General features: G+C 42.6%; 1 protein-coding gene across 1 annotated transcript; it reads right to left on the bottom strand.

Moving 5' to 3' along the window:
* Positions 1-363: 363 nt before the first annotated feature.
* ahctf1 (AT hook containing transcription factor 1) lies at positions 364-20041 on the bottom strand. Its single transcript, XM_063881461.1, is given in 42 exon segments — positions 364-1603; positions 1724-1812; positions 2004-2092; positions 2175-2351; positions 2495-2738; positions 3042-3319; positions 3322-4416; positions 4480-5356; positions 5517-5812; positions 5921-6042; positions 6357-6462; positions 6619-6789; positions 6925-7606; positions 8015-8230; positions 8368-8512; positions 8693-8797; positions 8912-9062; positions 9232-9379; positions 9606-9737; positions 9878-10022; positions 10177-10367; positions 10536-10682; positions 10818-10874; positions 11009-11132; positions 11276-11372; positions 11682-11786; positions 12082-12222; positions 12539-12628; positions 12864-12954; positions 13067-13195; positions 13465-13526; positions 13701-13882; positions 14085-14217; positions 14866-15016; positions 15168-15252; positions 15383-15499; positions 15962-16169; positions 16576-16756; positions 16960-17062; positions 17245-17395; positions 17726-17852; positions 19838-20041. Coding segments are annotated over 41 exon segments (8115 nt in total). The 5' UTR covers positions 17847-17852; positions 19838-20041; the 3' UTR covers positions 364-1422.
* Between the last annotated feature and the right edge of the window lie 337 nt (positions 20042-20378).

Here is a 20378-nt window from a genome sequence, read left to right on the forward strand (position 1 = left end):
CTCTACATCTATAAATTATAAGAGACACAGAGCTCTGGGAAATAGTGTAAATCCTCCAGGGTGGTTTCACATGTTACAGCTACATTAATGTCAACATTTATGACTCTCTGAAATTACTTTTCACCCTAGCAGCTACATTTACGACATCAAATATAGCCTAAACAGACATCTGAAAGGTTGATTGAGTTTGATGGACATCTGATATTATCTGAGGCACAGGCGGCTGGATAAGGTTGCAGCTTTTGTGAAGGACAAAAAGACTTGGTAGCTCCTTTCAGGCGTTCACTGCACACCGAAGACAGACAGAAAAATCCACACACCAAACAAGAGATCTTAAAGTCAATAAATTGAAGGGAGACAGGATTCAAGCGCAGCCATATTTATCAAAGAGCAGTCATCAAAAATAAGACATTCTACATACATTCATCAGAAAATAGCCTAGTTCTCAGATGTTGGTTGCCATAAATTTAGTTCAAGTCTATTAACATGTCCCAAAACATCTATTTTACATTTTTAAAACTCCAAACAGCTGTGTAAGTTTTTGTTGCTTTCACACTTTACATCATCCTATCAAACAAGGAAACACTCAAATCTGATGGCATTAGTTTACAAGACGGCACCTCCTTCACACAAAATCCCTCAAATTGACAAACATTTTAAGACTATGGCATAGGCAGGCTGATAAGATGATCAAACGCATTCAAGACACTTAAAACCTCAAAATGAAAGTAAATCTTCAGGATTTATTTATGAACTTTATTTGGAACATAGCAAAAGATGATATATACATTTATCAGTAAAAATCATTCGTCTCAATTGGGTTGGTTGCATTTCTTCTTAAATAGAAAAAAGTAGCAGGCCTCAAGATCTAAAAAGTAAACGATGAGAACAAAACAAAAAACCAAAAAGATAAAAGAGAATGTGAATAAAACCAATTTTTAAGGGGAAGTTTCCTTTTCAGTCCCTCAGGGTTTATTACTGGGCACGTTTAAAAGCCCATCTTGATTCCTTTCCCTTGTTTCATTCTATGTCCAGAGATTTAACCGGATTACGAGGAGCGCCTTAAAATGTCCCACACAAAATGGCCACAGATTAGTAGCAATATCAAGTGAAATCCAGTCCATATGAACGGGATATGTAAACTCCAAAAATATATGCCTCCCTCACACCGCTATCCAGTGTGTTTCCTCCCAAAAATATATTTTCATGCCTAAATTGCTTATTTTGAAAAACATTTTTTTAATTAATTTGTCCTACAGGGAAGCAAATATACAAAGACAACCACAGCACTCTGATGCATTCGAGGGAATGGAACCATAATGAGTTTATGCATACACTTTTATTTGACAGCTCCTGATCGAGTTGGTTCAGATCTTCTGGGGGCTGTCTGAGGATCCCTGGTTAAAACCACCACCAACCTCCTTAAAGTTTCTTCCTCCGCGTTACAGGTTTTGTGAAAACCGTTTCCATTATCCGTTTGCGTCGAAGGTTCCTGCTGGAGGTTGGGTCTATCCTCTTCTGTGCTCGTGGTTCAGTTGGGCTGGGCAGAGGCGAGATCGGGGTCACCTCTGCTAGGGGAGGAGGCTCCAAAACGGCTTTGGATCTGAAGGCAAAGAGACAAAATACTGTGACTAGCATTCGTAAAAGGCTTGTTGGTAGGATGTTTGTATCATGAGTCTAAGGGATCACAAAGGTATTTTTACATATGTCAAGAGGATCTTACCTGGCTGTTTGTGTGCCTGCTTTTCTGGTTTTAGAAACTCTTGCTGCTTTCTCCATCTCCCAAAGATCTTCTTCTGAAGCAATTTCATCCTGTAAACCCAAAAAGTGGGCATGAAAGTTGTTTTTAACAAGACATTTTGTTCAATGTACAATAGAAGGATTGAATTGAAAAAACAACCCTGTTTGTTAGCTTGCAAACAGTGGAATCAAACAGGACGCCAATGTTAATTTTGTGCACAAATCCAGTCAACAGTTTGTACCTTATAAGCAGAATTATTTACCTGAGGCGCATCTTTGACAACTTTCCTCCTGCTGCGAGTGACGGGGGCCGCTGACTCTTCACTGGGGCCAGGAGACCCTCCTCTTTTAGCTGAAACACAGACACAACACGGGGTTAAAACCATCATGGATGAACAGATGGACATACAGGTAGATAATTATAAACAGCTCACCTCTTGTTCTTCTCCGTGAGGGGGAGTAGATGTAGGAATTCTCGCCTGGGGTAGACTCTTCCTCTTCGGGTTCAGGGATGAGGCTTTGGTTTACAGGAAGTAGCAAGTGAACGTCCTCCACTGACGACTTGGTACTCCTCTTGCTGGTTCTTAGCGTCTTTGTGACGACTACTCCTCCTGTAATTGGATAGCAAATATTTTAAATAGTTGCTACCTCAAAGCTTATCGTATCCTATGATAGATATCTTACGGACACTGGGATGCAGAAAAAACAAGAAAAGGCAGTTGTATTTTCTGTCTGTAAGCAGCCTCATACACACCTTCCTGCTTCTCCTTCTCATCCTGAAGTCTCTTGATGAGAGCGTCTGCGACTGGCGTTTCGGAGTGCACCTCCAGCGGTGAGTCCAGCAAGGGATGGTCTTCCTCGGGGTAATCCCATAGCTTGGTTCTTTGAGGTCGACGAGAGTTGGAGCGCGTAGTCTTGCTGTTTAGTTCAGGCTCATGTAGAACTGCAGTTTCTTTCATACTATCAGTGATCGTCTCTCCTATCGTCTTCCTTGCACTCTGAGGAATTGATAGAGGAACCAGTTTCACCTGAGTGTAAAATGTGGATGGCTTGCGTTTAAAAACATGCAACAAGGAATAAATGAGAAAAAGAAGATGCAAGGAATGGAAACTGAAATGTATATCATGAGGTAACACTTATTTTATGGAAAGATTTGTCTTTTAAGGGAAAATTCAGGTGATGGTTTAACATTAAAAAATCATGATAGTGAATATGAAGCTTTACATTGTTGCTATGTTACTGACAGACTGCATTCAAACATCTTGCACAAAACAAGAAAGGAAAAGGGAGGAATAACTCACTTGTGGATAAACGCTCAGGGTAATGCGGTTGGACTGTCGAGTCGCCCTGCCAGGACTGGAAGATCTTTTCACTTTCTGCTCCTCCTCCTCCTCCCCCTCCTCCTCCTCCTCCTCCTCTTCCAGCAGTGCCGCCTGTGTTTTTGATGATGTCGTCTTGCTTTTCCTGGAGTTGCGTTTGGGCGGAGTTGCAGAGTCCACCTGTTCCTTCTCTTCTTCAAAGACCTCTAATGATGCCGACTCCACCTCGCTGATACTCAATATCCTTTTGCTGTACCTCCTGGAGTGTTTACCTGACTGGTCCTGTGTTTGGCCGGTGTTTGAGTCCTGGAGCTGGTTCGTCGATAAACTTTAGTATCTGTGACCTCTTCTATTTCCTCTTCATCTTCATCACTTTCGGCCTTTTGACTGTTCCTTATAGATGTGACCTTCTGGGAAACCCTACGTCTGGCTGGTGAGGAGGCTTTGGAAGTCGCTGTCTTGTCATTGTCCATTACGCTCTCCTCTTTAGCATCTTCTTTTGGAGGCTCTGGCTTGGCATTACGAGAACTTCTTCGAGGTGTGGTAATCTGGACTTTGTTCTGGATACTTTTTCTAGGTGTACGACTAGGAGAGGCAGGAAGCAGAGTGCTGGTTTGTCCCTCCATAGCTTCCTCTTTGATGGGCAAGATAAAGTTAATCGTCCTCCTTCTTGTTGTCCTCTGTGTTGGCGTGGAAGGATCCTTCTTTTTCCTCTGAGAAGATGGGGTCTCGAGGACAGGCTGTTCCTCTGGCTCGCTAGTTGAGCTCACAACTGCCTTCACAAGTGTCTCGTCAACCTTTTTTCTCAGTCCTCCCCTTCTACTCTTTGTTTCTTTCTCCGTCTTAAGTTCTTCCCCATTATTCTCTTCTGTTGCTGGTAAGGCCTTGTGGACCTGTTGCTTCTCCTCCACAACAGTCGACGTCACTGCGCTGGGAATAATCTCTGTATCCACATCAACAGGTCCACTCTCTTCAGGCTGTTCCTGGTCCTCAGCAGGTGCTGGTTCGACCTTCTCCTCTTCCATCCCCTCCTGATTGGCATTTTTTTCTGCCATGGAGTCTTTGTCATCCAAAACTTGTGGGATAATTTCCAGTGCATTCGTTTCCGAGTCGGAAAGACTTTCAGGTTCTTGATTTTCTTCAGCAGGCATTTCTGCTGAAGGTTCTTCCACTGGACTTGGTCCAAATTCTGAAAGATTTTCCTGCTCATGATCTTCACCTAGCATTTCTGCTGAAGGCTTCTTCACTGGATTTTGTTCAGACAATAAAAGAACTTCAGGTTCTTGATCTTCTTCAGCTGGTATTTCTGCTGTAGGCTCTTCCACTGGACTTGGTTCAGACAATAAAACAACTTCAGGTTCTTGATCTTCAGCTGTAGGCTCTTCCACTGGACTTGGTTCAGACAATAAAACAACTTCAGGTTCTTGATCTTCAGCTGTAGGCTCTTCCACTGGACTTGGTTCAGACAATAAAACAACTTCAGGTTCTCGATCTTCTTCAGCCGGCATTTCTGCTGTAGGTTCTTCCACTGGAGTTGGCCCAAAGTCGGAAAGACTTTCAGGTTCATTGTCTTCAGCCAGCATTTGAGCTGGAAATTCTCCTACTGGACTTGACCCAGTGACTGAGGGTCCTTCCTGCGCCTGATCTTCAACTAGCATTTCTACAGAAGGTTCTCCCACTGGATCTGGTTCCGACAGTGAAAGGCCTGCAGGTTCATGATCTTCAACCAACATCACTAACTCTGCATCGCTCTGTACTTTAGCATCTTCTGTCTCAAGCTTTTCCCCAGTGATTTCAGTTTGTAGGCCGGCAAGTTCTAACTCTGCTGTTTCATCAAGCTCAATTCCATCTAAAGTATCTACCTCTTTCCCCTGGTAATATTCGGAGCTTTCCTCCTGATCATCTGTGCCCAAAATAATGACCTCAGGTTTGGCTTCTAGTTTGTCAAGAGCCTCCACTGATGGAGACCGGGAGGGAGGGTCAGAGGTTTGCAGATCATTCTCCATTGGCAACGTGTCTGCATCATCGTCCACATCCAGCATCAGAGAGAAGCTGCTGTTATTTTCAGTACTCTGCTCATCTGGCACAAAGGTTTGCTGAAGCCCAGGAAGACAGAGCTGAGAGCCATCGACCAGGCCGCCCTGCCCCTCCACAAGCTCCAGTGGAACAAGGAGAGTGGTAGAGGGTTTGAGCTCCATGTATGATGTTCCTTGCTCTTCATCCTCAACAGCATCTAATCCTTCATCCGCACCGAGTCTCACCATCACCACCTCACCCTCCATGACCTCCTCTACCATCTGTAAGGGGATAAACACACAGGAGAGGTTATTTCTTGAATTTTACCCTCCGTCAAAGAGGTAAAAAAACAACAACAAAAAACGTGTTGCCTTAGCGGAGGTGATCGGTGAATCATTTAGAAGATAGATCATTACTAATTGAGTTTCAGCTCTACATTACCTTTATCTCGGCACCGGGCGCGATCAGAGAGAACTGCGCAGCCTCCTGTTCTGAAAGACTTGGCAGGAAGTGTGTGTGTTCTTGTTGTACAAAGACTGAATTGGGTTGGAGTGGTGGCAGCCTCCCATTACCCTGGACTTCCTCAATGATCTCCACCTCACTACCAGAGTCCTCCTCCTCGTCTTCCTCCTCCTCCTGATCAGACTCCTCCTCCTGATCAGACTCCTCCTCCTCTTCATCTTCCTCCTCTGACATTGCGCTAGAAAGCTCTTCACTATCATTCAAACTCACAACAGCTAGTCGAAAATGAGAAAGCAGAGAAGAGCAGGCATGTGAGGAAATGTGTAAAGCAGTACAGCAATAGTAGTCAGTGGTCATTTGCATGTGTGTGCAGGCGTCCTCACATTGGGAGTCTGTGCCCGTTGGCTCGGTCGATGTCACAGAAGCAGAAGACTTTTGGCTGGTGAACACCGGAGGAGCTTCAGCAGCTGCCTGCACCTCCTCTTCAGCCTCACCTGGTGCCTCACTGGAAGAGAGAATAACATTTCTATCAGGAACTTAGTAAGGTTTTTAACCAAGTGAAACAATTAAAATCATTCCTGCTTTTGTGACCTACAAACCCTAGGCAAACTACAGATATGGCCCAGACAAAAAAACAAGAACTAGGTTCTCAACTTTCCATCAGAAGAGAATCAACTACAAATATTTAGTGTGTATTAAAGTTTTGAATGTATGAATATACATACAACCTGAAAACATATGCTTCTGGCCACAGCTATGAAAATTGGTCATATAGTCAAGAGATTTTTCTCCTTTTGGTAAACAGAAACATGTACAGACCTGTTGAAGGAGGCCTGCATCTGCGATGCGTCGTGGATTCCTGAGCGGGTGAGCAGAGGAGACGGATCGATACCAAACAGATGTCTCTGCACAAACTCTGTCAGATCTATCAGATAAAACAGGAGAACCCTTAAGTGTGAAACCCTTATGTTCTTGCTATGGTTATGGGTACATTTTCACCATAAAAAAAGCCATGTCTTATACCATTTCCCAATAAATGTTTTGTCTATAAATCACTAGTGTTGCCTAGGTGGTAAATGACCTTTTGATTGCTCCAGTTCCTCTTCTGGTGTGATTGTGGGTTCAGAGGCTGCAGATGGTTTCAAATTATCTAGGGATTCAGTGGCCTCAGTCTGGATGTCCTGCTCCACTGGTACCTCCGGAGACTCAACTTCAGCACCAGAGTCTGTGCTCTCAGTAACCTGGTTACAAACTAGTAGAATACAAAAAGTATGTCAATCGATCTTTTAGCGAAGTGTGGGTAAAACAATTATTCTCAACACCTCTTATTTCTGCAAATGTAAGTATCAGAGCAGATCTAGAAATTGTAATTATGCAAATGAAATACCTGGAAAGGACATCTCTTTTAGGGGAGGAGTTGCAGAATCTCCATGTTCGCTAATGGTATGAACTTCCTGTTCATCCTTTTGTTTAGACTGAACTTCTTCCACATTTTTAGCCTCCTCTTCAAGACCAATTTCCATCACGTCCTCAAATGTATAATCCTCATTCTCCTCCTCTTCCTCCTCCCTCTCTGTGTCCTCTGATGTCAGGACAGGGGTTTGCTCATTGGTTTCTGAGAGCTGTTCCTCTGGTTCTTCATTTTCAGTTGGGTTTTTGATGTTCACCGTCACTACCTCATCTTCTTTCGCTGTTTGCCTCTCCTCCCCGTCTTGGTCCTCTGGGAGACCAGCAAGGGGTGCAATGAAAAACTCCAGAGTGCTGTCTGTTGAACGGACAGATGTCTGGCTGGTGTCAAAGCTCAGGTTGAGTTTTGTTTGTGTTGCATCTGATGGTCCGGTTTCTGCAGCAACTTCATGGATGGAGGTTGACTCGCTATCAAAGCATCTCAGCTCTGGGGAGGAGAAACCACCTTCTGGAGAAAGGAACTTTACATGAGGCTCTTCCCCTTCCTCTTCCTCTTCCTCATCTACATCCTCCCCAGCAGGCTGTGCAGACCAGGTCTTATGTGTACTCTTGGATAGAATGGGGTCTCTGGTCAACAAGCTAATCTCACTGTCTGCTGCCACCTAGAAAGGAAAAAAAATCCAAAGATAAGCAAAACCAATTTTATTGAATAGATCAAGCATTGAAAACGTTTATAAAACCACATTTTGGTACCTACCTACATTTTTTGTTATGTCTCTGTTTTTTGCCGAATGACTTTTGCCAAACGAATAAGATACCTTCTACCACATAAATTAAACATTTCCCCGTAACCTACGTTCATGTTGCAGTATTTAGTCTTTTCCCGAACTGTCAAAATTCTACTGAAGACAAAATAAAACTAGCAAGCTAGACAGCTAAATGGGGATGACGGTTGAGTGTGCTGACAGCTACCCTTAAGCACAAGTTAGTCAGAAAAGTTTTGGGTTTTTTTGCGTGTGAAGTGGCTGCTAAGAGTCAACCCACCACTGCCATATAGAACTTGGTCTTACCCCATTGGTCCATCGGATGCCCTTCTCCGATACAGGAGTTTCTTCCTCTTCGATGAAGGTGATCCGGCTCTCTTTGTTGCGCAGTGGGGGGGTGATGGAGCGCCCTGGAGAAGCAGACGGGGTGGCGACGGGTGTGGGCCTCAGGCTGCTGCGTAGGATGGACTGGGGAGTGAAGGCAGAGAACACGGGGCCGGAAGCAGCCAGGGCCCGCGCTCGCTGAGAAAACAAAAACATGAAGTGTAAGCAACAAATACTCAAAATGCTCCAGGGTGACTTTTATATACATAAAGATAAACAACATATTCAAATTAAGATATCTTGATTGAGTAAAGGATTATGTGTGACTTTCTTACCTTGACCACCTGTGGTGTTTGCAGCAGACTGAGTTCAGGGGCCATGCCGACGCTCTTCGGAGAAACCCAGGAGCTGGGGGGTCTGGGAGGACTGAGCAGAGGGCGAGGGGTCTGACAGGAGGTGTGAACCACCAAGTCCTTTAGTCTGGTTCACATAGATATTAAAAAAAAGAGATGAATATTAACATTAAATTATTATTTTTCATCAACATCTTGTTTTTGATTCATTTGTTCTGTGTCCGGGGAACAAAGTTATCAAGTGTTTTCTTTACTGTGTACAGTGGCTTCACTTTGTTTTCCTAACACGGAGCTTTTATGAATGTACCTTGACTTTCTTCTGGACGTCATGGTGATGGGAGTTCCCAGGAATGGCTCAGAAAGGGCCAAGGAGGAGGAGGGCTTGGGGCTGTGAGCATCAGCTGCCCTCGGGCTGGCAGACACACATTTAAAAAAACAAGATTAGAAAATAACTAACATTATAGAAAAATAAAAAAAGCAGTACAAATAATTAAACTAAGTTGCCATTTTGGTGTTTTTTACTCACCTCCTGGCTGGGGAGGACTGTTGTGTAGCTCCTTTGCCCAAGCACACCTCATCAATCTTGGTCAGAAGATTGTTGATGAAGCCGGCCCTCGACATCACCTTCTCACTGACTGAGCGTCTGGTGATGGTGGACAGCGGCTGTGGCCGAGAAACTTTAACACAGGGTGCAAGTATATTATTTATATTGGAAAAATAATGTAACCTTTGCTTAGGTTACACTAAAACTAAAATGACAGACACCAATGATGTGATTGCAAGCAAAAGACATGTTCATTGGAGCAAATAGAAATAAAGGAACGTTTTAGTCAAGCCTCTCCTCACCTTCTCGGTGGATGGCGCTCGGATGCTGGTACGGCTTTCCTTTCTCCATTGCCATTTTCCTCTGGACTCTGGGCAAAACCTTGCCGTATTGATCCAAAATCGAGTTCCTGGTGTTGGACCGTTCTTTAAGCTTTGGATCTCGCTCATTCTACAAACAAAGAGGAAAGAGAATGTGGTTATAAATATTATGGGATCTTCTTTCTTGCACACTGACAGGATTGACATGTTTAGAGATATGAATACATTTATTTAAAACTAATTTATACTGTTGAAGACAAGTAATATTTACACAAAACATAATAATACCAACTATATAGCAAGGTAATTCTGTGATGATAAGCGTAATACAATATATACGAGTGAGTCAAACCTACCACGAAGTTTACTTTGATCCTTTGGTTGAGCTGCAGGGCAGGAATGTAGTTGGCCTGCTGAAGGTAATGAACCATCAGCAGTTCTCTGTTATGGAGACCCCCTGTCCCCTGGAGAAACTTCTCCAAACCTTCCTGAAACACAAACCCAAGATCTGTGAGTTTAAGGCATTGACTTTATAATCCTACAACATAAGAAAGGAATAATCTATAAATAGCATAAAGAAAAAAAAATTAGCAATTCATATCAGATAAGTAACTTGTGTCTCTCCTACCTGCTCAGTGAGGCTCAGAGGGAGTTTGAACAGCTCCGTGATGAGGCCCAGCTCCTGGCAGCCCTCATAGAGAAAGGCCAGCAGCTCTTCCATGTTGAGGCGATTAGACTGCTGCCGAAGTAAGGCCCATGCCTCTACGAGACACCTGGGTTAACAAAGGTAAGATAAGGAGTTTTACCATGCTCTTTTCCTAAAACAAAGACATGTTTATGTATGTTTTCTAGTACATACATAAACATGTATGCATTAAAATTGTTTCTGCTTGCGGTTTGCATGAGGTCCTTTCTCTTTGTTCTTACCTGTTGTGTATAAGTACAGACAGGTACAGTTTGGCCTGGGAGGTGGAGGAAATTGGGGGCTTCGTACCGTGGAAGTATCGAAGTGCCACTGCGTGTTGGCTCTGGCACATCAGTGCATTCAGGACACGCTCGTGCTGCCACTCAAAGTGACACTGAGAGGCAGCTGGATGCAGGAGCAACTCGAAGGAACTCTGAGCAGGAAAAGAAGAAAAGGAGTGTCAGAAGAGACGTAAAAATGAAAATCAAGTGTTGACAATCATGTTTTTAGTATGCTAACACTTTGAAACTCTTTGGACTTGCACATCTTTATATTCATATCTGCATCTGAAAGAAAGTCAAATGTGTCAGATGGAGTGTACCTGGTGGTCGTGATGGTCCAGCAGCCAGAGGCCCTGCACTAGTTTCATCAGTCCGATAGGGATGGCAAAGGCTGGGGGGAACGACTCCACTGATGCTCCCTCCTTATTGGGGAAAGAGTACATAACATCCAGCAGCAGGTAAATCACCTGGGACAACAGGTTAAGGCTCATACATGGGTTTGAGAGTTAAAACTACAATCGTTTAGATCATCAATGAAATAACCCATTGAACACCATGCAAGTGTTTCATACATAACTGAGCATTATCAATAGAAAGGATACAATCGCATGTTTGGTTGCTTCATCGATGTTGTCTAGGAGATAGATGTCCAACAAGGCCTGTGGAACAAAATAAAATCAGGTACAAATCTAAAGTTTACACATTGTAAGAGCAGCAGATAGATATTAAAGTAGACATGAACGAGACTGTCGAAAATAAATGAAATCAAAAATAAACCAAGTGTATCGCTTACATGTAATGTAGGCGGTGGGTATTGCCCCGTCCCATTCTCATCCCTCTTCCACAGGGTGATCAAGCGCTCGCCACACTGGCCGACCAAACCGTCAATCATCAGGCAGTCTGCACACCACTTGCCCCTGAGAACACCCAGCAGAGTGTCAGTGTCAGACAACACCGTCATAAAAAAGCAACAGATATCATTCCAACAAATATCGGTAGCTGCAGTCCTAGATGTTAAATATATGCAAGATTTAATTATTTTCAAGCAACGACTACTCACTTAGCCAGCCTGGTGAGCTCCTGTCTGCGTATAGTATAATAGTTGCTGGTGACAGAGTGAGTGAAGAAAGGCCTGGAGATCTGGAGAGCGTCATCTACTGGTGGGGAGGGCAGTTACAATCATAGAGTGAGGAAACAGTAATATTCAAATGTTTGGAAACCCAAATAATTCTAATTAATTCTACATTTAATTAACAGTACTATCTCAAAAATATTTTCAACTGAATGAATATTTGTTAACAGCAGCCAGACAAAACCCCCACTGCACAATTCCCTTTGGCTTAAGAATATTTGTAGGTCAAAGGGATCATTTTCCTGCGAGCAAAACCATTTTCTCACCGACAGAGGAAAAAAATGTAGTGTAAAATTGGTCAAAAGGTTTTATGTTTATGCCAGCAACACCTTACCTGATCCTTCGGGCAGCAGACCGGTGCGACAGAACCAGAGCACGACCTGAGCGTACTTTGAAATCAGACTGGACACCAAGTTCTTGTTTATCAGACCCACCAGGCCTACGCAAGGAAAAAATATAAGCAAAACCTTTCAATTAACCTGAATGACTCAAAACAACATCACAAGAGCTTTTCGGTCGCTACATATGGCTGATCAAAGGACACTGCATTATAGCTCAGTGTAATAAAGCATAAAGATACTATTTTAATGACTTCAACACTCAATACGCATTAAAACAGTTTAGCATGACCGAGAATTCAGACTGTTTTTGTGTGCTGAGTCGACCGGTTTTCACTGACATCACAAGAAAAACACAACGTGTGTGTGAAGTGTGTGTCTTTGCGAATATTGTACCTTTTCGTGTGAGTTCCTGAGCTTCACTGAGCAGACAATGGAAGATTGTGCTGAGGTTACTGAGCAGTCTCTGGCTGTGCTGCAGCAGCTGCATGGTCTGAGGGTCTGTGAAGTTGGATGAGCTGTCAAACAGCGGTGCACCTAGGGAAAAAACACACATTCAAATGTATATGCAAAATAGCAAACAGGATGGATAATCAACCTGAATGATTGCTTTACCTTGCAAACATCAGATCTAATCTATTCAAATGTATTACTGAATAGCCTGAGTGGTAACCAAAATTAGGTTTGTCAGAGGTCCATTTCTTTAAAAGTGAGAACATTTCTGAAGACTTCATAAGATCACTTCACTAATTCAAATATGATCAACATTTAAAAAAACACATTTAAGTATTACTAAGACTGCTTGGTGGATAATAAAGTCACAGGGTTTATATAAAATAATATCGTAACTTACAGATGCCATCCAGTTCCTCCTTGGTCTGGACCACTTTGTTCCAGGCCCAATCCAGGATGTAGCGCAGGTTCAGTGCAGAGCCTGGTTGTTCTGTTAAGGAGGGACAAAATGACAAGCTTTAGAGTTGAATGCATTTATGTAGAGGGACTATGTAAAAGTTAGTTAGTAAACAACAAGTTTCTGTGTGTTGATGAAGCGAGAGAAACACAAGCATGTGTTTTTGCCACGTAATTGCCGGCATAGTTGCATAAACAGCCACATAATAATGCTGTGATCAGTTTGAAAAACATTTCTGACAGTTTTATAAATCACAATGACTCCTCACCTTCTGCCGTCCACTGCTTGATACAGCCAGTGATCATTCCCAAGGAGCTGGTCTCCACTGCTGTGGACAATATGGCATCCAGCTGCTCATCCTACAGGCCAACAATACGTTACATGTACAAATTATTGCCACATTTTCATTATATAAAAAGGTTTTGAAATGGAAAATTAAAAAAAGCGAGTCACTTTAGCACGTGTGTGTACCTGAGAGAGGCTGGAGGGCTGGGTGTCAGCCAGGCGAGAGGAGAGTAGGCCGGACATGAGGCAGCGAGAGTAGCTGGTGGAGATGACTTCACTGGAACAAGGAGCAGCTTTCTTCAAAAAGCTCAGGGTCTGGTAATAACAAAAGTGAGGTACGGTTTAAAAAGATGCCTGCTATTCTTTGGAGCTGCAATGTGAAGTGGAAAAAAAATCATCTCCATTTTATTAAAACAACACACAAGGAAGGAGACAGGCCGTGTAAACTAAAATGCAAACATTTAGAAGTCTGCCTTCAAATGTATTTACGGTCAAATACGCTTCCTGCAAATTGAATGCAATGTCAGAAAATTAATGATGAGGTGAAAGTTTGCAGGATTGAAAATTGAACAGAAGAAACTCACCTCTTTCTGATACCCAGAGCAGGTCGAGTGCACAATTCCAGAGTTGATCAAGCAGGTAACATCTGTAACAGGCAAGAAAAACAGTTTGATCATACCTTCACCGTAGAATTATGCTTCAAAGACGAGAAGCTGCACAAGCAGATTCCTGGAAACACAAACAGGCTACATACTACAGAAGGATAAAGGAAGATAAGAAAAACATATCACATTGTCATACTTATAGAGTCTACACGTACCAAAGTTATATGTGGTGGGGTTAAAGTACTGTTCTGGTGGGGGGCATGTGAAGGGAAGGCCCCTGCTCAGGCTGCGGTCGTGCACCAGCACATCCAAGAGGACATGTTGAGACACCATCTGAACCACGGGGTCCAGAGACCATACTGCCAGGTAAGGACAGTTTTGCAGAGACTGTCCCGTTCTGAAAGCAACACACAAGCAAAAGTTAAACGTAGTGACCATTTTTTTTGTATGAGATTACTACAACCTAAAAACGTCTCAAACCAAATCTTCAAATAACGTTTCAGTTTATGCAACTGTTAAAAATATTCTGTAATTTTTAAATTTATTTTAAATGTATTTAAATGAAGAACTCTGAAATACAAAATCAGTCTCAATGATACCTCAAAGAGTCTGGCATCTGTGCGTGGTACCAACGGTTGACGTCAAAAACCCCGATGCAGGTAGACGGGGTTCCCTGACCGTAGGCCTTGACTTGCCAGCAGAAGATGGAAACACTGGTGTCTGGAGATGCAACTGTAAATGGGGAGTGAGAGAGAGGGAAGGATAAAGGGGGGGGTTAAGAAAATCAAAGGGAGGTACAATAGAAAGGAAGTAGACACTAAGCAAAAGAAAAAGGACAAAGACCGTTCTCCACCTGAAGATAGTAGAAGCAGTTTTGATGAAAACACATTAATCAGGCACAGAACATAAGGACTGGTACCATTCCAACTCAACTCTTGGACCTTTACCGGAATGGATAAAAAAATAAAATGCAGACCAAGGAGACCCTTCACAGCGGCTGCAAGCTAAAACAATTTAATTCCCACTGCAATACCAATTTTAGTGAGGCCGAATAGAATTAGTGTCATTAATATTATAAGCAGCTTTGGACACCTGCTTATGTTATTTAAGGAATGGTTTGGATTTTATGCAATTGTTTGCAACTCAAGGCATTGTTTTATGTTGTTTTGTGAGCCCCAAGACTATTATCCTTCTCATTTTGATAAGTAAAAAGATTGTTTCTTTTCTATTCTTTAAAGACTATATTTCTCTACAACCACAACGCTGTCAAGGTCAAAGCACAACACATTCAAATATCATTGGAAATTCTTAAAATCGGCACTAAGTTGTTTGATGGAAATTCATATCTTCCACAGATAGTTTCAGGCGAAGCGGGCTAACCTTCGTTCATGCTGTCGTCTCTGTCAGGATGGTGTCGGAACTTTTCGATTGTCTGGCAGCTCAGCAGGCGGGTGTTGGTGGCCTGAGCCCTGAGAGGGAAAGCTGGGCCATTTAACTCCTGACTGTAACGTTCCTCACAGTACTCCAGACCCTGAGAGACAGCAAGTTAAAGGGGACGAATGTAAATTAAGAAAGGTAAATGTATATCGTAAAATCAGCTGGAAGTTAAACATCACCAGTAGAGTGAAGGTTTCACTATTTGAGGTAAAATATAGGGGTGCAATTCTGTGTGCACTACGGACCTCATAGAGGATCTTCCCCGAAGATAGACACTTCCTTTCACTGAAGGCCAGCTGAAGTAGGCGGAGGCTGACCATATCTCCCTCACTGTGTGGGAGTGAGAAAAAATAGGCAGGGGAAAATAAGAACCTACAGAATCTCTAGGAAAATGTGCCATCACTTCAGCTCTTTCAATTCACAGAAATAACATAGGAACAGTGTGTAATGTAGGACTTACAGATCCTGAGAAGACTGGACAGCCCAGAGGTAGCAACAGTTCCTGGGGTCATTTTCAGGCTCCTGGAAGGTGAAGGTATGCACAGGCACCCTGCCACCCTCTAATTGCGAGTGGTATCTACACACAAAAACAAAAATGTATTAACACATGAGGATTTGATATGGCTCTTGGGATATAGAAAAGGTGTGTAAACAAATATTAGGGTTTGTTGTATGGAATGTTTATGGTTTGATTTATTTAATAGGTTTTTATATTTATAGTTTTTTTCCTTCCTCTATTTTTACCGAGAGGGATCACTATTTATTTTATTGTTTTGGCAAATTACAGTGCCAGTGCTGCATACAACTGCGTATCCGGTTTGTACTTCTGCGTACAACTGTGACTGGTGTCTGGATAAATTACCAGTGGATGAAATATAAACAAGCAGCCACCTAACACAAAGAGCCATGAGTCTGAAGCAAAGAGCCTCTTCCCACTGTATTTTGACCTACCGTGACAATGGATTGTCTATAAACTTAAACTGAAGCATTTTCCCCACTTTCACAGAATATGGAAGTTAACAGAGATATAGAAACTCACTCCTTCTTTAGAGTCTTCATGTTCCACAGCTGTAAGTTTCCATCTGAAAATCCCACTGCCAGCTGGTTGGTCCTGGAGATGTACTGCAGAGCTGTGGCTCCAACACCAGTGGGCCCATTCAGCTGGAGACAAAGATGTCTGCCCTGACTGGTGCCGACTTCTCTCAGCCGGGGGATCTCGGCAGGAGACTTGGTCACTACCTGCAGGTCTGGGAACAGAGTAAACATAAAAAGAGAGATGGTTTTAGATAAAGAAACAAAAGTGTGTAGCAGGAAATCCAGAAAGCAAGACAAGAAATATTTGAATGCTTTAATAAAAGAGGCCTATAGGCATCCATATCTATCCATTTTCATTTTAGAATAAAAGATTTGACTGGTCTAGCAACACAACCTGCACTATTTCATTCTAATTTATTCTACTCCGTTTCATTTTGCACTATTTTTTAGTTTTATTTTACTTTTCTTATTTCGTCTTATGTCCTATTTATAATATGTTCCATTGTTGGAAGAGCTCCTTACCTACGATTTTCATTGTCATAACTACACTCTAGCTACTGTGCATATGATAATAAAAACCCTTGAACCTTGAAGACTTTCATCACACAAGCCCCTCACCTGAGGCCTCCAGTTCGCTTTGGCTGCAGGACAGGTCATCAAGGCAGAGGTCGACCAGCAGAACATGACCGAGATCTGTTACTACGGCGGCAATGCCAAAGAACCAACGCAGACTCTGGTGAAGATGCTGGGTCGAAGCGCTTGCTCCACCATAACTCACCAACGGCTCAATAGCTGTGATCTACAGCAGACAGGGTGGGAAAAAACAGGAAAGACAGTGTTGAAGTATTGATAGATAGGATGTCTATCTCGATGTTAATACAGCAGCAATAACATATGTGGCCATTAACCGTTAAATTGAAATCATTGTTTTTGAAGATTTAAAGCAAAGGTCCATCTCGATCAGATCAGAGTACAGGTGACCCCGGTGCACTGCCCACTCACCCTGCCTGGAATAACAACAGCTTTGACCACCCTTGACAGTCCCAAGTCATAAAGACACAGCACACTTCCCTCTGCTTCCTCCAAGCCCACCAGTAATCCAGACCTAGTAAATTACAACAATACAAAAGGAGTTAGCATTTGATATTTGCTCAACGCCTTATGATACATAAACATACATCTTTTTTAGTGATGCAATGTAGAAGCACATGACACGTATTGACTATCACTAATTACAAGTTTATACAATACACATCAAGAAAAAGGGTAGTGGCAGAAAGCTCTGACCTTTTTAGCCAGCTAAAGTCCCTGGCAGCGAGGACAGTGGGTGGGTGCTCGCCTCCACCACTGAAGCAGTAGGCAGACAATCGCTCTCCCGTCACTGAATGGACAACCTCCAGATGGGGGCCACAGGCCAACCAGGCCAGCCCGCTGCGGCCTTCACACACAGACAAGGAGATGAAAGTGCAATGTTAGTGCGATCTGACCAAGGAATACCACCAAGCTAGCTTCCATGTTGAAGAAGAAACAGCTCATGAATTAACAATTGACCTGCTCCCAGTTGTACAAGCTGCATTTTGGGGATAAAACCTAAAATGAAAGCATCGAGCAGGGTTGTGCATTGCAGTGACTTCCATTACATTATTGAATGGCTGATACTGTGCCATAGGCTTTGTTTTATGGAAAGATGGATAGAGTGTTTAATTAATCTCAGCGGGAAAGAAAATAAACATTTACAGAGATTACTGATCAGTGAAAATAGGCTTACCAACAGTGAATTTCCCATGTAACACAGAATCTAGGGTGATCTCATCCTCTCCCAGAGCATCTATAGTCACTCCAGGAAACGGCAGCAGGCTGCTGGTGACTTGGGCCGTCAGGTCATGCATGGTTCACTTCATGAATAAAAACAACACAACATATGGCATATTAGAGACAGCAGTTTGTCAATGTACCTTCACCTTAAAAATATTGCAATGTTGTTGCTGGAGTTCGATGGTCCGAACATAATAATGCAGCATCACCCTAGCCTAGATTTGTTCTTTTATAAGCCAACATGTAAATACAAACACTCTGAGCCCTTTATACTCCATAAATTCACTTCAGGCTTAATCTGCTCAACTGGGTTTTACAGCACAAAGGAGTCTTTCTTTTGAACCACAGTTGCACCCCCAGTTGTCAGGAAATGTGCTGTCATCTAATTTGTTAACAGCTGGGGCTGCCACTGGATCTTCTCTAATCAACTGAAACATATGATGACACACTGCTGCCTTACATCTGTTTGCATTTGCCAGTCATGATAGTAAACACTGCTCAGGTCATCACTCAAAATACCCACCGAAGGGGCGCTTTTTAAAATCCTCTCCAGAACAACTGACAAAAACAGTGTTATCGTCAAACATGTTGAAAGATTTTTTTTTCATAGCTTATGTTTGAGGTTTATAAAACTGGTATATGTATTATCATGTTTACCCTAGATGTGTATCTATTGAATATTATGTTATAACTATTTTTCACTCAACTTTGTGTGTTTATAATATCCCTCTGCCTTGTTATTGATCTAGTCACCTACCAAGATAATATTACCTCCTGCATTATGGCTTGCAGTTGTGCTTTCAAAGCCATCTTCACCTGAATTTGCCCCTAAGTTTCAGTGTCCAAAATTGGACACAATACTGCCCTCTGTGACCAGAATTCAAAACACATTTGATTCAAGGGAACTCCCGCGCAACATGCCTGTCACTACGCAGCCACATGTCATGAAGTGAGATCAAACATGTAGACATAGTGTAAGGACCTATATCAAACACCACGTAAGAACTTTAAAGTGTCACCACACTATTACAGACTATAGATTGTTCACAGCCAAATATATGCGACATCCCAGTTGGCACTCACGTGTGTCACTGATTACGGCTGACAATCCATCAAATGTGTTACTCTCGCATTCTGTTAGAACCCAGATCAACTTATTAATGAAACCGGCAAACATATCAGACAATATTTGAACGATATAGATGTTTGAACCTCAGTTAACTATCTAATGTTAGTTCTGTCGTAAGCATCTGCAAAATAGTGATTAGCTTCTTCTACTGCAGTGACCCTTAAGCTAGCTTGACATAATGTAAACAAACCAACTACAACATGCTATATACAATACAATGAACACTGATGTTAACACACGGCAAAGTAACGATAGGTGAAATGTGTGTGGATGTAATATAGTGATGAAGAAGGTAATGTTTACAGCACATTAGCAGGCTACCCAGTTAGCATGCAAGGTCACGCAGGATTACAGTTCATCTAAAATCACCGTTAAAGTTGAGCATACTTGATGGCCGCAGTTATTTCACGTTGCATCTGCTGATGAGTTATTGAACACGTGCTACAACAAATCATATTTACTAACGCTGAAAAAAATATAACTAGGGTAGTTTAGTCAAGGCGGCTAGCCAGTCAAGCTGGAGGTCCGTTGCTGCTTTCGCTACTGCTCGCGTTAATGTCGGCAAAGATTACATGACCCATTTAAGGGCTGACATCCAGAAATAAGGTCAATATTATGTAAGCGTCGATTATTATTACGCAGACTAACGTAAATGTCTTTCACTGAACCAGGAAAGTAGGCTAGGTAACGTTACGTTTAGTAGTCTCCCTTTAGCTGTAGCAGTGCAAACGTACTAGCAATACAAAACTGAATCAACGTAAGTGTGTAGCTAATGGCAACATCGCGTTGGACCCAGTCTTCTTCAGTGACACGTTGAGCTCTAACTGTAAATCTTGTTTTGGGGGAATTTTAGCAGCATGCCTACTTTAGGTAGCTAGTAATGCTAGCTAAAACGTGATGCAATGTGCCGCTAGCTGCTACCCACGTTAATGTTACCTGTCTGGGGTTGTTGACGGCTGTTTTAGAGCCACAGATGTTCAGTTGTCCTAGACGAATCTCCTGTTTCCCTTTCTGCTCTGTCATACTCCGTTCCTTTTAAAAGTACAAAACACACGTACAGCCCTTTGGGGCTTTCAATAGACTGCCAAGCACGAGATGCTCCCTCTGACTTCAGATTTCCACTCAAAGCGCCATTTCCACGATTGGAAATTGCTCCGTGCACTTCTTCTTCCCGGGGTTGAATCTGGCACAGCGAACACATACTGCTGCCCTCTTCCGGTCGGGCGTTATTTCTTTCATTTTCTATGGTTGTAATATTAGCTGATACCTAAAATCTCGCATTACAACCAGCTCCTGGATTCAAACTAATATTTTAATTTACTAAAACATAATAACCCCATTCCCCAATCTGATACTAATTGTGTAGTTCCCAGTTATTTGAGGGAGCCCGAAAGTTTCTTTCAACTGTTGCTGCTCACCCACAACAAAAAGATTGATCCCAATTTGGGAAATTTACACACATGTAAAAATACACACG

This window comes from Eleginops maclovinus, chromosome 4, assembly GCF_036324505.1.
Source record: "Eleginops maclovinus isolate JMC-PN-2008 ecotype Puerto Natales chromosome 4, JC_Emac_rtc_rv5, whole genome shotgun sequence".
Taxonomy (NCBI): Eukaryota; Metazoa; Chordata; class Actinopteri; order Perciformes; family Eleginopidae; genus Eleginops; species Eleginops maclovinus.